At 40.8% G+C, this 14436-nt stretch overlaps 1 protein-coding gene across 1 annotated transcript in view; it reads right to left on the bottom strand.

Annotated features, from left to right (window-relative positions):
• Positions 1-1672: 1672 nt before the first annotated feature.
• Positions 1673-14436, bottom strand: part of vav2 (vav 2 guanine nucleotide exchange factor) — a 193024-nt gene continuing 180260 nt past the window's right edge. Inside the window, exons 18-28 of the mRNA XM_078286765.1 lie at positions 13711-13799; positions 13566-13579; positions 13377-13395; positions 12465-12592; positions 11822-11893; positions 11568-11629; positions 10834-10950; positions 10456-10543; positions 10220-10343; positions 5787-5941; positions 1673-3201 (exon numbers count right to left, since the gene is read on the bottom strand). Coding sequence (XP_078142891.1) covers positions 3154-3201; positions 5787-5941; positions 10220-10343; positions 10456-10543; positions 10834-10950; positions 11568-11629; positions 11822-11893; positions 12465-12592; positions 13377-13395; positions 13566-13579; positions 13711-13799 — 916 coding nt within the window. The 3' untranslated portion in view covers positions 1673-3153. The remainder of the gene's footprint in view (positions 3202-5786; positions 5942-10219; positions 10344-10455; positions 10544-10833; positions 10951-11567; positions 11630-11821; positions 11894-12464; positions 12593-13376; positions 13396-13565; positions 13580-13710; positions 13800-14436) is intronic.

The raw sequence follows: 14436 nt of genomic DNA, 5'->3' as shown, positions 1-14436 counted from the left end.
CGTTCTTCTCAGAACTACAGTGGACTGACAAGCAGTTACAGTACCTCTCATTTTAATGTTTGAATATCAGCTGTATAAAAAGTCTCCTGACATTCAAAACTCAATATTTGGAGCACTGGCAGTCTTACACAGAGCCTAATTAGATCAGGGTGCTCTCACAAAAAGTCCTGAATTTCAAAGCTGTGCAGTATGAAGATTTTATGATAGCATTGTTCAACTTAATTGCTTTAACTTAATCTCACATAGGATGTGTTGAGCTTTTTCACGTTACTACTAGACAATGTAGGAGGCAAGCATAACCATTTTTCATGATTCATTCAACATGCAGGTGAAAGTCACTGTGTGTAATGAAGTTGATGTTCATAATGTATTTAATGTGAAGCAATTGTTATGGCAGACAAAAGGCTTTATTCCAGTGTACTACCTGGTTTTGTACCTAAACAATAGTATTGCAAAGCTGTGCTCATTTTGGTAACAATGCATTAGTAGTGTCTGAAGTTGGTTAATTCTTGGCAATGAAACACTCAAAACTCCATCCATCATAAGAATGAACAATTCAATCTCAAATTTAGACCAAAAGAGAAATATTTATTTCATTATAGACCTCATTTGGAAATGCTCAACCATTCAAAAAAATGTACACGATTAAGTACTTTTTTTTTCTTTTTATGAGGATGTACTGACAGGAGTCGAAATATCAATAGCCACATGCAATGGGTTTTTGTCCACTACATAAACAGCGACTAAATCCCCCCTCCCTCTTAGACAACATGTAGGCCGACTGTCCCTGTCCCCTCACCTGTTCTTCCATGACACAGTGGTAGGACTTGTGTTTTGGGGGTGGTTGGCCTTTGCAATACACACATCATAGACAGTCAAAGTTTAGAAACTAAACATATCAGCATCTTCTGTTCCATCAGTCTTTGTGAATAAACCATGATGTGCTCAATATTTGCATCTTCCTTTTCAGTCACTTACTGGTGTATGCGGGCTTAAAGAGTTAGTTCAAATGTTTTGGATGATAAACTTGTTTTTTGGCCTATTTGAAGCAATAAGAAGTCATACAGACTGTTTTTACAATCATATCTCCACTTTTGTGAAAGGTTAGTTTCCAGCATTTGGCTTTAATGTATCATATCAGGGTACAGTGTCTTGACATTTTTTGTACAGTGAAATTTTCTCTTTTTCCAAAAGGTCTGCATTTGCATTTATTCTATGTCCCATGTCTCCATTGACAAATCAATGGAGAAATGTGTTGGTGGGTAAGTGATATAACCAGTTTTTAAAGGTAAGCCCCCATAAATCTGGGAACCGTAGCAAACTTTGTCAAATATATCAAATTTATCATCAAAAATATCTGAACTAACCTCTTTAAGAACTGAGCTGACTGGGTCAGTAAACATCAGAATAGCTGTATTTTTTTCTGACTGTACATTTATGTTCAGTGAATTAGCATGTCCTCTTCTCATGTTCCCTCACAATGTTAAAACTAATGAAATCTGGCAAAATGACATCATAAGTGGACACTGTCTGTGTGCTACACAAACTGAGAGCGGGCAAAGTAGTCCAAGATAGCTATAACAATTCTGACAAGAATGGACGGCACTTGGAAATACTGGAAGTAATTGGAAACACTAAGCACTGCACCCCTAAATAATCACAAAATTATTACGGGGTCCTTCTGCTGATTTTACTGTTATTTAGCACACAGACAAAGTTGTCCTTCAGATTAAAAGCTTCTGACACTGTTTAATTTCAGTCTGCACAGCACCAAAATGTCTTTCACGCATGAAAAATGAATAACATTAAAAAAATCCCATCACCTGATCATCTGTAAATAAGGCAAGGTACAAAATCATAACAAAAGATCAACGTCCATGCAGACATTAACACATGGTTGAATTTGGCTTCAAATAATAAAGGTGTTGGTCCAGTTATCAAAACTTAAAATTTTGATTCTGTGCAAAATAAAACAATAAAACAAACGAACACCAAGATTTAAAAGTGTGAAATGGTTGTTAAGTGGAATATCCTGATGTTTCCCTTTTGCATCCAGCTGATTGCAAGTACCCATAGACTCATGATGCCAAGACCGAACTTTGTACTTGATTGTTGTTAAGATATTTGGCTGCAAAAACCCTTCAATATTTTTCCCACCAACTGAACTGTGCATTGTCTATGGGAGTCCATTCAGTCTCCAGTTGGGATGAGTTAAATACTTCGCCATCTTGTTTTCAAGGGTTCAGAATGACAACCGACCCCAAATATGTTCAATAAGTGCCCTTCCCCTTCTCTAGATGTTGTACAGCAGTGTCCAAAGGATGGGGAGTGGCTGTCTTTTGTGGATGGCAATGTTCTTGACTGGCTGATGTTGAGGTTCTGTGAGCAATGACCATTCTTCAAAGGCACCATACTGTACATTGGTCAGGATGTAAGTGTGTGTGTGTGTGTGCGTGTGTCTCTGTGTGTGTGTGTGTGTGTGTGTGTGTGTGTGTGTGTGTGTGTGTGCGTGCACATGGGCACATGCATACACGAGGAGTAAATCCAGTCCAATAAGTCTTTTCCCTCCACTGGTGTCAGCCCACAAGGCGTCGCCATGACAACTAAGGCAAAAATCTCCCAGCATGAAAACAGAGCATCTGTGTCTTACTTTTTTTTATTTTTCTTCATCTGATTCTTTGCTGTTACTAATATCAACTTTTACTTCCTCACAATAATCATTAGTATCTCTATTCAATAAATTATCTATACTGTACATTTATTTCCCCTTGCATAGACCTGCAACAAAGGGGAGCTTTACCAATGTAAAACTATCCACAGTCAGTTTCTGCTGTGTGTTGGGGCTCTGTATAGCATTCTCTGTTCAATAAAGCCTCTGCAGAGCACACAGAGGCTGACAGACAGTAAGCCAGTTTTTTTCCGCACAGAAATTAAAACAGGACATTCTACCAAAAAATACAAACAAAAGCAAAGCCGATGCATACTCGAAGATAGAGAAACGGGGTAGAAACGCTCACTGCAAAAATGAGTATCCAGCAAAAAAAGTGTTTTTTTTCCTCGTGTCGTTCTCCTGGAGAGCGAGTAGTCTTCTCTGAGGACTGTGGATAGAAGATGTGGATTCTGATTTGAAGGGAGCCGGCAACATCCAAAGGCTTACTGCACTCCTTCTTCATCCACGTAGGTAGAGGGAAACCATCCAATCTGAAACGTCAGGTGAAATAGTAATTATCAGAGGCAGCAAGTGGTTTCAATGGAGTTTCCATTGGGACACCTTTACCTCCCCTATCACTGTACATCTGAGATGCAGCCACATAAGATTAACATTTTTAGTAACACTTTACTTCAAGTGAATTTTAAGTGCATTGTAAGTGCATTATGAGTGTATTATACCATGGCCTCTGAGAATAGTGACGCAACTGTTTAATCACTGCTCTAAATTAATGTGCTTGCAAGGTTTTGACACATATGGTGCAGATCAATCTTATATCATCATTAATATCATTATACACAGAGTGGGTACTGATTTAAAACCAAAGAAAAGACCCCTGCAATGTTGGCATGAACAGCTGAAAAGTATCCTGAAGCAAGAACAATGTACTTTGCTTCCATAACTGGACGTTCCTCTCCAAATCATCATGGGTAACAGCACTGATATATGCAAAAGAGGCGCCCTTATCCCTCATTTGTCTGTGGTGTCACACGAGAATATTTATATTCATCTTACGAAGGAATCGTGTATCTGAATGAAGATGTTGCTAATCTCTTTGGCAAGGCATAGACAGACCCAGGGCTTAAAAGCGAAGCTGCCAAACAACATAAATCAGGAGTTGTGAAGGTCAAGAAGATCATGCATAACCATTTCTTCTTTCCATTCCAACCATTTCGTCTTTCCATAGAGAGCAGAAGCCTCCTTCACCTCCACCTCCAACTCTGAGGGGAATTGATCCTCCTCTTCTAGAGATGCCAGGGCTTGCAAACAGCACCTCTCTAAAGACCAGAGAAGTCAGACGCATCCACATCCCTCAGAGATCACTGCCCTTATCCACTCCCCGCTAAGAAATGCCCGGATTCCTGTCCACTCTCATGTCAGGGTTCTCCTCCTCCTTTTCTTCACAGAAGCCAGATCCCTCTTCCTCCCCTTATTTAGAGTTCCCACACTCCTCCACCTATTTTCCAGAGATGTCAGGTCCCTCCTCCTCTATTTCCAGAGATACCAGGTCCCTGACCTACTGTATATCCAGACTTGTCAGATTCCTTGTCAGAAAAAACAAGTCCCTCCCTCATACGAGTTTCCAGAGTTCCTACATCCTAGATCCAGAGTTGCCAGATTTGCTCCACCCAACTTTCAGGTCCCTTGTATGACTCCTATCCCGAGTCAGACAGCACACAGTTTTCAGAAAAGACAGCTTCTACTACCTTAACCCACTTTACCCTCTATGCCTTGCTGCATCTCACTTCACTGTATCCTAGATATGCAATCACCAATATTTCATCAAGCTCGGTGTACCCCTGTAAATATTGCTACAACTCCTTACAGTGCAAAGGTTATAGCAAAGGGAGTGTTGCCCATTGAAATATAAGAAAGTTGTCTGACATTTGTTGCTTTGTGAAAGTAAAAGAATTGTGTCAGCGACTCCAAAAGATCCTCACAATACTGGTGCATGATTAGACAATCAAGCTACAGCAGCACCACAGTAGTTGTCCTTGTCAATAGGCTTCAACAGAACTCTCATCTCTCAAAAGCCCAGTTTGGTCATAATTTAAGATCATTGAACAACAAGTCTTTTGTTGTAGTGGTTTTTAATGGTTTCGTTTCTTTCAATAGCCTTTATTTATGTTGAAAGACAAGGTTGAAAATGCTGTCAGTTATTCATGAGAATAACATTTAAGTGTAGCCCTGCCTAATTTGGGTAATTCTCCTCTTTTGAGTAATAAGAAATAATTCCTTATGTATGGATATGTCAACATCCAAGACATAATGCTACTTTCATTTCTGATTTCTCAGACCTTGAATCGGAGATGTCTATCTATCACAAGGACTGCAATTATTATTCCTGTTTTAACTGTTTTGTCCTTGGAACTTCACGGGCCGATGCAGAGGCAGTACACACTGAATAATAACAAAGTTTTCCGTTCTTGATGCAAAGTTGCACGACCATGATGACCTTGCAAAGCATGAATAAGCTTGCTAGCGCACACCGTTTTGGAGCTAAAAAAACCCTCTTTGTTGCCGGGTTGTTATTGAGGCTTCTCCTGTTAGTCCTGGAGTAGTGCGGTAACATTTCCATTGCAAAAGAATCTCATATATGAAATGAGATTATGGGATAGGAGTAATTGTGTTCCAAATAGCAGCCGAAAGCCGAAACGCGCATTCGCGACATCCCATCCATAGGCTCGCTCTGGAGCAATATCGCCACGGCTGCCACAAAATCAAAAGTTGGTCAATGTATAGAAATTGATCTAAATCGATCGAATTATTATCCCTAAAAATTTCATGCAATGTGATGTATTATAGCATGCATTTAATACATTATCATTCTGGTTCAGCTCCATAATGACATAGGTGTTAGCTACATATTTGCACCAGAAAGTATTCAGCGCCTAAGAGTTATTGTGTATTGGATGTGTTGTAGCATATTTTATCATGTTGCGATTATGTTGAATATAATGCACTCATAATGTGCTTATAATGGACTTAATGCCTCAGGAGCAACACTCTAAGTAAAGTGTCACCAACATTATAGTTTTACCATCCAGTAGTAAACACAGTTTCAAGGTTTACTCACTCGTCCGTTGGCCTCTCCTTTCCACCACCCCTGGTCTCCGCCGATCTTGCTGTAAATCTTGACGATGTCTCCTTCTCGTAGCGACAGCTCTCTCATGTCTCGCGCCGCAAAGTTATACCTGGCTACTGCTGTACTGACAACACGGGGAGTGAACACTGTGAACATGGAAACAATGTGAGATCAATACATTTTAGGAATTAAAACAGATGCGCTTGTCTGTAGCAATTATAAGTGAGACAGTAGGATATGCTTAAATCTATGTATCATCAGTATTACAATTTGGCTAATAATGGGGATTGCAAGGGTCAAAACAATAGTGCGCTGACAGGAGAATGAGTAAAACATTCCCTCGAGTATTCAAATATCATCCCTAAAAGAGTGCTAGGTCATAGGGATGGGATGATATATGTCAAAATTCAATATATCGCGATACAAAAATGTGGCAATACATATCGTGGGGCAGAAAAATTAATCGCGATATTAGCTCCATTTTATTCTGCTGCAGTAATCACAAATGAGACGGCTTGACCATCACAATTTCACAAGCTCTCCATCCAAATTATATTATTTGCACTTTGTAATGACATTTTTAAATTGTTTACATTCTAGCAAGCCAATGCCATTGCTAGAAAGATTTGTGGCTCAGAAATAAACATAATTCTGCACAGTCACACTTTGCCATTAAACTTTTATTTATTCCATCGTATTGTGGTTGTATCGAATCAAGAACCCCATATTGCGTATCAAATCGTATCAAGAGATAAGCATATCATCCCATCCCTACTAGGTCAGATATCGTCACTATAGAGAAATGCTAGGTGCAGAAATAAGGACCAAGAAGACTTTCGGTTTGATGAGAGGAAAATCAGATGCAAGTGGAAGAGGAGGGTGATGTGAGATAATTTATAGTAATAACAGATAGTTGAGAAGGATCGACAAAATGAACATGGCCAGTTCTGTGTTCAGCATGATACATTATAATCGCAATGAAAAACGGGACTATGATGGGGAAAATAACAAGCTGCAGACAACAAGCTGTTCCATCACGGGGGAGAGAATTGGATTTATATTTCTTGATTTAATGAGAGAATGTCATCCTGGGAAAGAATTAAATGTTCTTATTAATGAAATGAGCACCATAGAGAAAAATTTAATGAGGTCAGGAGCGCAGTGGCTGAGAGGTTGTGAAATTACAAGCAACGAGGAACAGGAAGGCAACAGGATAGAGAGAGAGAGAGAGAGAGAGAGAGGGAGAGAGAGAGAGAGAAAGAAAGAAAGAAAGAAAGAAAGAAGGAAAGAAAGAAGGAAAGAAAGAAATAAGGAAAGAAAGAAAGAGTACCTGACCAAAAGGGAGCTGAGCTCTGAGAAGAGGAGAAGTTGAGCCCCTGTGGACTGAGGAAGGAGAAGTTGTAGGAGGCGCAGGTGGCTGCTGAGAGGAGGAGAAGAAGAAGAGAGAGGAGAAGAGAAAGACAGAAAATGCGTTAGGATGCATGCATACAGAGCTGGAGCCCAAGAAGCAGAAAATTAAAAAGGAAAAGGCCTGATGCGTTGCCTCCTGCAGCATTCTGCGCAGCAAGTCCTGTCTCCTGAAATCGAACCATGCTCAGCCCACAGACACACACAAATGTGCAGGCGTTTGCACACACACACACACACACACACAGAGAAAGAGAGAGAGAAAGAAAGAAAGAGAGAAACCATCATTAGTGCAGACCCAGTTGTCTCCATCCATTTCCAGATTCAACCAAAAAAGGAGGGAAAAATGCTGTTGTAGTCGCCAATTGGGTCTCAATGGAGGGCCAACAAAGGCAGGCCAGTGTGGGAGGCGAGCCAGCTGAGGGCCACAGCCATTATTTATAGATTCTAATGGACAGAGAGGCCAGCCCAGCCAATTCAGATGGCCAGTCCACAGGCCTCTGACTCAGCTGCCAAAATCTTGCTCTTTGTCTCTCTGTTTCTCTCTCTCTCTCCCTTTCTCTCACTGCTCTCTCTCTCTCTCTGTCTGTCTCTGCCTCCCTCCCCTCTCCCCTCCCTCCTCGCCTCCCTCCAGCAGTCTGGGTCAGGAGAGGTAAAGGCCTGGGAGGGAACAGAGCACCAGTGAAGAGAAACAGAATGGGAGGCAGTCTAACAAATAGTCTGTCTCAGTTATTTTACCCTCCCTTGCTGTATCCACAGGCAACATGGCAAGGGACTAGATTTCTGACTCGTGGACAATAGGTGAAGGCATGCGCTAGACCTGCACATTATTATGTGTCTCGGTATTCGTTATAATCGACCTCCTGGCATTCTCATAAATATTCATGGCTGCAGGCAGGCCCATATGTTGACATACAGTGTGCTGTCAGTCGTCGGACCAAGATATCCAGATCATAAAAATGCATCAAGCGGACAGAGAAAATAAATATTATCTGAACACGATGCATTGTTGTGTTGTGTTGAAACGTGTAGTTGTGCACGTCCAAAATACAAAGCGATGCACAAACAATCTCGAGGCCCATAATTACACACAGAAAAATAAAGGTGAGAACTGCAACCAAAAATGGTTCTTCAGAGTGATGCCATAGAAGAACTGTTCTTTAAAGAAACATTTCTGCAATCCTTTGCTTAGACGCCTGCATTGTGTTTTTGGTTATCTGTCCTTGTATAGCCTCATTTGCAATTGCACAATATATACTATGGAGGGGTTTGGTTATTTTCCACATTTATGCCATCATCCACCATCCAATTACTAAGAATTAAGAACTAAGAATTAATCAAGAACCTTTTAATATCCCAAAGAACCATATGTTCTTTGGGATATTAAAAGGTTCTTGAAAGGTTCTTTGTGGAACCACAAATGGTTCTTCTATGTTCCAGTCCACACCTTTATTTTTCTGTGTGTAGACGAGGACGCTTCCCCTATCTGAATTCACACTGAGAGAATTAAACAGGTCACATCCTGGAATGCGCATGTTGATTTTGTCTGTAGCAAGGTGAAGCAGCGGATTTATTTTCTCCGTGGGCTAAGATCCTTTGGAGCGAGCAAACAGATTGTTATCCTTATCTCGCTGCTCTGTAATTCAAAGTGTGCTGGCGGTTATGGAATAACCGCCTGGTCTAATGGCCTCTCGGTAAAAAACTTAAAAACTAGGCTAACCAGGCTGCTCAGAGTGTGCTCACAGGCTGTTGGTGAGTCTCTTGAACAAACATACCAAACACAAGTACAAGAAGAGCATGTTGAGCTTGGCAAGTTGAATCACCGGTGACGCCTCGCATGTCTTATGCCAGCTGATGCCATCTGGGAGGCGGTACAGGATCACACAATGTAGACTAAACAGATTTAAGTACTCTTTTATTCCAGAGTCAATCCGAGTGCTGAATGGTTCAAGTTATGTGTCCCAAGTTAAGCTGTGTTATATATTATATGCCTTTAGGATTCTACACTAGGAAGGTTCCCGAATCCGAATACCATATTCGGCAAAGCACAAATGGTGTTATACTTTTTCCTTCTGATTTTTTTTCAGTATTATTCGGATGGTTTAATATTAATGCCTATAATTGTGGAGAAAACATCGGCCTATTCAACTGATTACATGGCTGGCTTTTCTCATCATTGAACTCAGAAGAGATGGAGGCGGAGAGAGAGGGAGAGAGAGAGAGAGAGAGAGAGAGAGAGAGAATGAGAGAGAGCTTGTTCGTATGCTTGGTGTTTCCTCCAGGAATAGTCTAATTATTCTGATTACTAATTTAACATTAGGGATGCCGGTTTTTCGGGTCTGATCTGCTCTGCTGATAGACTCTGAGAGGCGGAGTTGATTTGACTGGAAGTGGATGAAGACTGCCTGTCCTCTGAGTCTGCTCAGTACAGCGGGGATGTTGTATCTTCCCTTGTCTTCACAAAACAGCCTACTTTGAGAAATCTGAGTCAGGGCACAGCAGCCAGATATAGGCTTTTCCTCCCAGGGAAGATTTCAATTTTTCTTCATTTTTATTCATACTAGAATATGCAAATTAAACAAAAAGGAGTGGTAAAATAAAAAAAAGATTTTATAAATAGGTTGATACAAAAACATACTATAAACAGAAAAAAACAACAACTTTATGCTATTTCATTTGCAATTTTCATCTGTTAGATTTTTTTCAGTTCATAGCATAAGGTAGTTTATAATGAAGGTGTTTCAGACTGTGGGGGAGAAGTGAGAATTTACATTTGGATTTTCTTTTAGTTTATAATTGGCTCTTTAGTGTCCCCCAGTGTTCATGCAGTTCATACTAGCATACCAGAAGTTCAGGGTGGAGATTTTCTTTTCCTGTCTGTACTTGTTTATGGCAATGGTTGTTTACGGTTGTGTTTTTAACAGTCCATGTTTATGGTTACATAACATCTTGGATAGAGAGGTAGGTGAGGTGAGAGAGGCCGAGTAGTGGAGAAATGGCATGGTTGGTGGGTTTACCTGGTGAGCGGGTACTGGCCCGTGTTAGCGAGCGTTCTCTGGACTTGTAGGGATAACGTAATGTGGTATCTAATAACTTGAAGCTTTCTTTCAGTGAATGGGTCTGATAATACTCCACGAGCTCCTGTTACATAAAACAACAGAGAAGGAGAAACATTGTGACAAACAGTGATCATTTGATTTGTTTTTTTTTATATTGAAAGGTATGTACTCTAGGTATTATAAATATAACTTACTAGTAGACTTTCAAACTTCTTGGCCTCAGTGATGTGAATCCAGCTGTCTTTCTCAATGACTTTGATGTGCTTCACTTCATCATTGAATCTGTAAAAGCCAGACAGCATAGTGACTATAAAGAAAACACCAGGAAGAAGAGCCAATAGACACGCATGACAACACATCACTGTATGACAGCTCCAATACGAGCTGTTGAATTCTCCTACAGGGAATGCACACGAGAAACAGGATCAAACAAGCAATTACGGAGCGGTAATTAAGTAGAGTTAAAAGATGCTCCAAAAGCTGACTGGGGCGTCCCGTGAGAATTTTATTTCCCATGGGATCAAAACCCCCTCCGAGAGATATTTCTGTCCTGTAAGATGTGCAACACTCACTTGATGCTGATGGCGAACCTCTCTGCCTCCGCTGTCCTCTCTCTGATCAGGTAGGTCCCGCTGCTGTGGGACTTTAAAAGATTGTCAGCCTGCTGGCGCTCCATGTTCCCTGCAAACCTGAAGAGGAGCGAAGAACATGGGTACAGTAAACCAATTACAAATACAAAGTTATATCATCTGATGACATGGTATAGGTTTAACACATCCACGACATCAATCATCCAAAAAAAACAAACAAAAAAACAAAAATAGACTTAAGATTGCTGCCATGCTTGGGGTCAATTTGCTTTGAATTTTGGTCTAAATGTTGGTCGTTGTTATGTTTTAATGTTGCCCAATGTCCTTGTTTTTAATTTAAGACAAATTCCCTCTGGGGCATTCATTAATATTTAATTCATTCATTCATTGAATTCAGTTGATTCAAGAAGTGGATTTTTTGTTCAAAATCTAAAAACTAAAAATCCTTTGCCAGTGAGAGGTTAGTATATAAAATCTACTGTATATAGAAATTGTTGCAAATAGTGGCTCTGTCATTATGTGATTTTCCATTTCAGTTCACATTTTGAATCAAGTGAATTGAAAATGAACAGACCACCACACAGTGTTACAGGATAATAGCTACATGGTCACCAGAGAAATAGCAGGTAGAGTACAGGCTCTTGCAAACTAGGTGCTAGTATGAGGGTAAAATAATCGTTAATAAATCCACAACCCTCAGATGCATAGCGTCTTACCAGGGATATCCATAGTAGTCTGTTTCCCTTGAGGACTGCCGGCTGGGGAATGACTGGAAAGGCTGTCGCAAATAACCGAGACCCCACATTAGAGAACTTATAAACAGAACAGAACCACTGTGCACAGGCAGATCATTACATACTTATACCCCACACAGGTACTTAAGTATACACTAGAGCAGCAAGACTACTCTATTATGCCCTCTGATCTCAAACATAATTATTCTCTTCAAATGCATATGTGGGTCATTTACCTTGGGGTCCAAACAAGGCTTTACACATGAACTGGGGAAGAAGCCACTCTTTTGGGTTTGTATTAGCTTTCCCTGGAAGAAAAAGAAGTTACACTGCACATCAGTGTCCAGCATGTTTATTGGTGTGACATTCAGAATGAAGGTGTTTATGTTTTTCATCACTCTGCATGTGAGGATACTGAGCATATATAGTCAGTAGCATTGAGAGGTCAGTGAGGGTTCAGTTAGGAGTGGGTCCACTTGTAATTGCCACCGGCGTACGCCAAAACTGGCCCGGGTAGGTGGAGTCAGCACTTGATATTAAAACAGGCTACGCCGTGACGTACGCCGGATGACCTGCTTCAACCTGGCGGCCGAAACCTCATTGGCTGAGATACTGAACGGAGTTAGAAAAAGAACCAGACAAAACACAAGCAGACTGAGAGGTGATGCTTTCTCCTTCAAGATGTGATTTAGCTTATAATGCTTTTCTTTTTGTGTTTACACCACGCATAGCTGCTGAAATAAGGATTTCTGTTGTAAAATATACAAGCACCACCCACTGGGTGCCTTTTGCACTTGATTTTAGTGGCGAACTTCGCCTACGTCAAGCCCGAGCTCCCCGGCGTGAATAACAAGTGCAGCCAGTGATTCATTACTGTACCTCCCACCAAGAGGTGTCAGGATCTCCCTTCAGCAGCTCAATGAAGTCTCCAGTTTGAAAAGAGAGCGGAGGTTTCCCCGGGGGCGCCGGTGTACCATGGTAGTTCCTCACTGCCACCATCTTAGGACCTAGAAATACACAGTAGGATCAAGTATGTGCAGTGAATTCTTGTAACTTAACTGTGGTTTTATAATTAAGTGGGAGAAAAAGCTAGCTTGATGGCACAAGTTAAAAAACAAGCTTGTCTCCATTAGGGCCAATTCTTAATGGGGACAATTCTTATTTTAGAGCTGCACTAAGCAAATTTGCATGTTGGTGGTTCCAAATGGCAGCAATCACTGCTGTTCAGGAGACAGTTTTGTATTTCACTCTAGTTTTGATTTGTCCCATGGGTGAAGTGTACATACACAGTCTATGGGGTCTCAGTTAGGGGGATGGGAGGCTCTTCTGTTGCAGCCCCACTTTGTGATTTAAGTTGATAAGACGGGTGTATATTATTTACATAAAAATCTTGCTTAATGCAGCTTTAAATCTCAAAACTGCAGTTCATTACCTCCTGACTCTGCATTGCTTATTGATTACTTCATGGTAGACCAATTGTGATATCCTTGTTATGTCAAAGGGCTTTCAATTTTTGAATGTCAAATAATATCCACCTCTTGAATTGCCACCCATCCTCCCTGGTTGGTAATCTTTATGTGGTTCATATGAAGTGGAATTATCCACTAGATGGCAGTAGAGGGCTGTGCTGTTGCTCAACTGCACCTCTACCCATAACAAACTTGTTACATGACAGCTGATACAGACAGAAGAGCCAGCTTTATCCAAAGATGTTCTGTATCATGTTGAGCTGACAACGTGAAACATGATTTGTAGCTTATTTCTTTATTACACACACACACACAAACTTACCTGACGACATCCCAGGTTCCTATGAAAGGGGAAAAGCAAAATATTACATCAGTAGCAATATTGGCAACCTGAAATCTTAATTGCTTCATTCAATGGTAAATATTTTATGAAAGAAAAACATCTATAAAAGAGGCACTTGACAAAGCACTCTGTCATTTCTGCTGTTTGCTGATAAGAGGATTTGCTCACCAAGTCATGGGGATCTGAAACAAAAGACAGAGGGGAGGAAGACTGTCAGAGAGGCATCGCAACAGGACTACATACTAGTGACCCCCCCAAAAAATAGTAAGTCTGGGTCTGGGTTTCTACTATAGAGAGTAGAGGAAACACCTACTGATTTTGCAGATGGTGATGACTTCCAGGCACTCCTTGTGTGCTCCTGTCCCACAGCGAGAACAGTAGTAGCCCTGATAGAAGATACCCCTGGTGGACACACACACACACACACACACAACAACAGTCAGAGAAACTGCCAATATACTGCTTGCTACTAAAAAACTGCTATTGTAGTTACACAACTTATCCCTACCCACATCATTTCCTCTTTATTTTTTAAGATCACAGAATCAATTTACTCCATTTAAGACCACATACTAGCAGTCAATATTACAGCACATTATTTGTTACGTATACCATAACTCTGCATGCATCCCGCAATGCCATGTTTAATAGAAAGTGCCATAAATCACTGGGGAATCCACTGGGGCTGCAGCTGTAATTAGCATCTCGTACTAAGTGAGAACGCTGGTCCCCGCTTCCACTAGCAGCGCTGTGAATTTAGGTCAGTCTAGCCATGAAGTTTGTGGGTCAATACGCAGAATCGATTTTAACCCAGCTAACTGTAATAGAGGTGAAAATGGTGATTCAGTGGCGCGATTTACACTGAGCTATTCCTGCTAAAGTTAAGCAGCACACACATGAAGAGAGGTGTGGTCAGAGACACGGTGGGAATGCTTAAAAATATTATCTATCAATCATATGTAGTAGATTATGTTCTGCTTTTAACATTAGGTTAAAAGTAGCCATGTTCATGTTTTTGTCAATTTCTCTTTTAGCCACG

The sequence above is a fragment of the Centroberyx gerrardi genome, chromosome 2 (genome assembly GCF_048128805.1).
Source record: "Centroberyx gerrardi isolate f3 chromosome 2, fCenGer3.hap1.cur.20231027, whole genome shotgun sequence".
In the NCBI taxonomy this organism is placed as follows: domain Eukaryota; kingdom Metazoa; phylum Chordata; class Actinopteri; order Beryciformes; family Berycidae; genus Centroberyx; species Centroberyx gerrardi.
The sequence above is the reverse complement of the archived record's forward strand: the minus strand, read 5'-3'. Positions and strand labels throughout refer to the sequence as shown.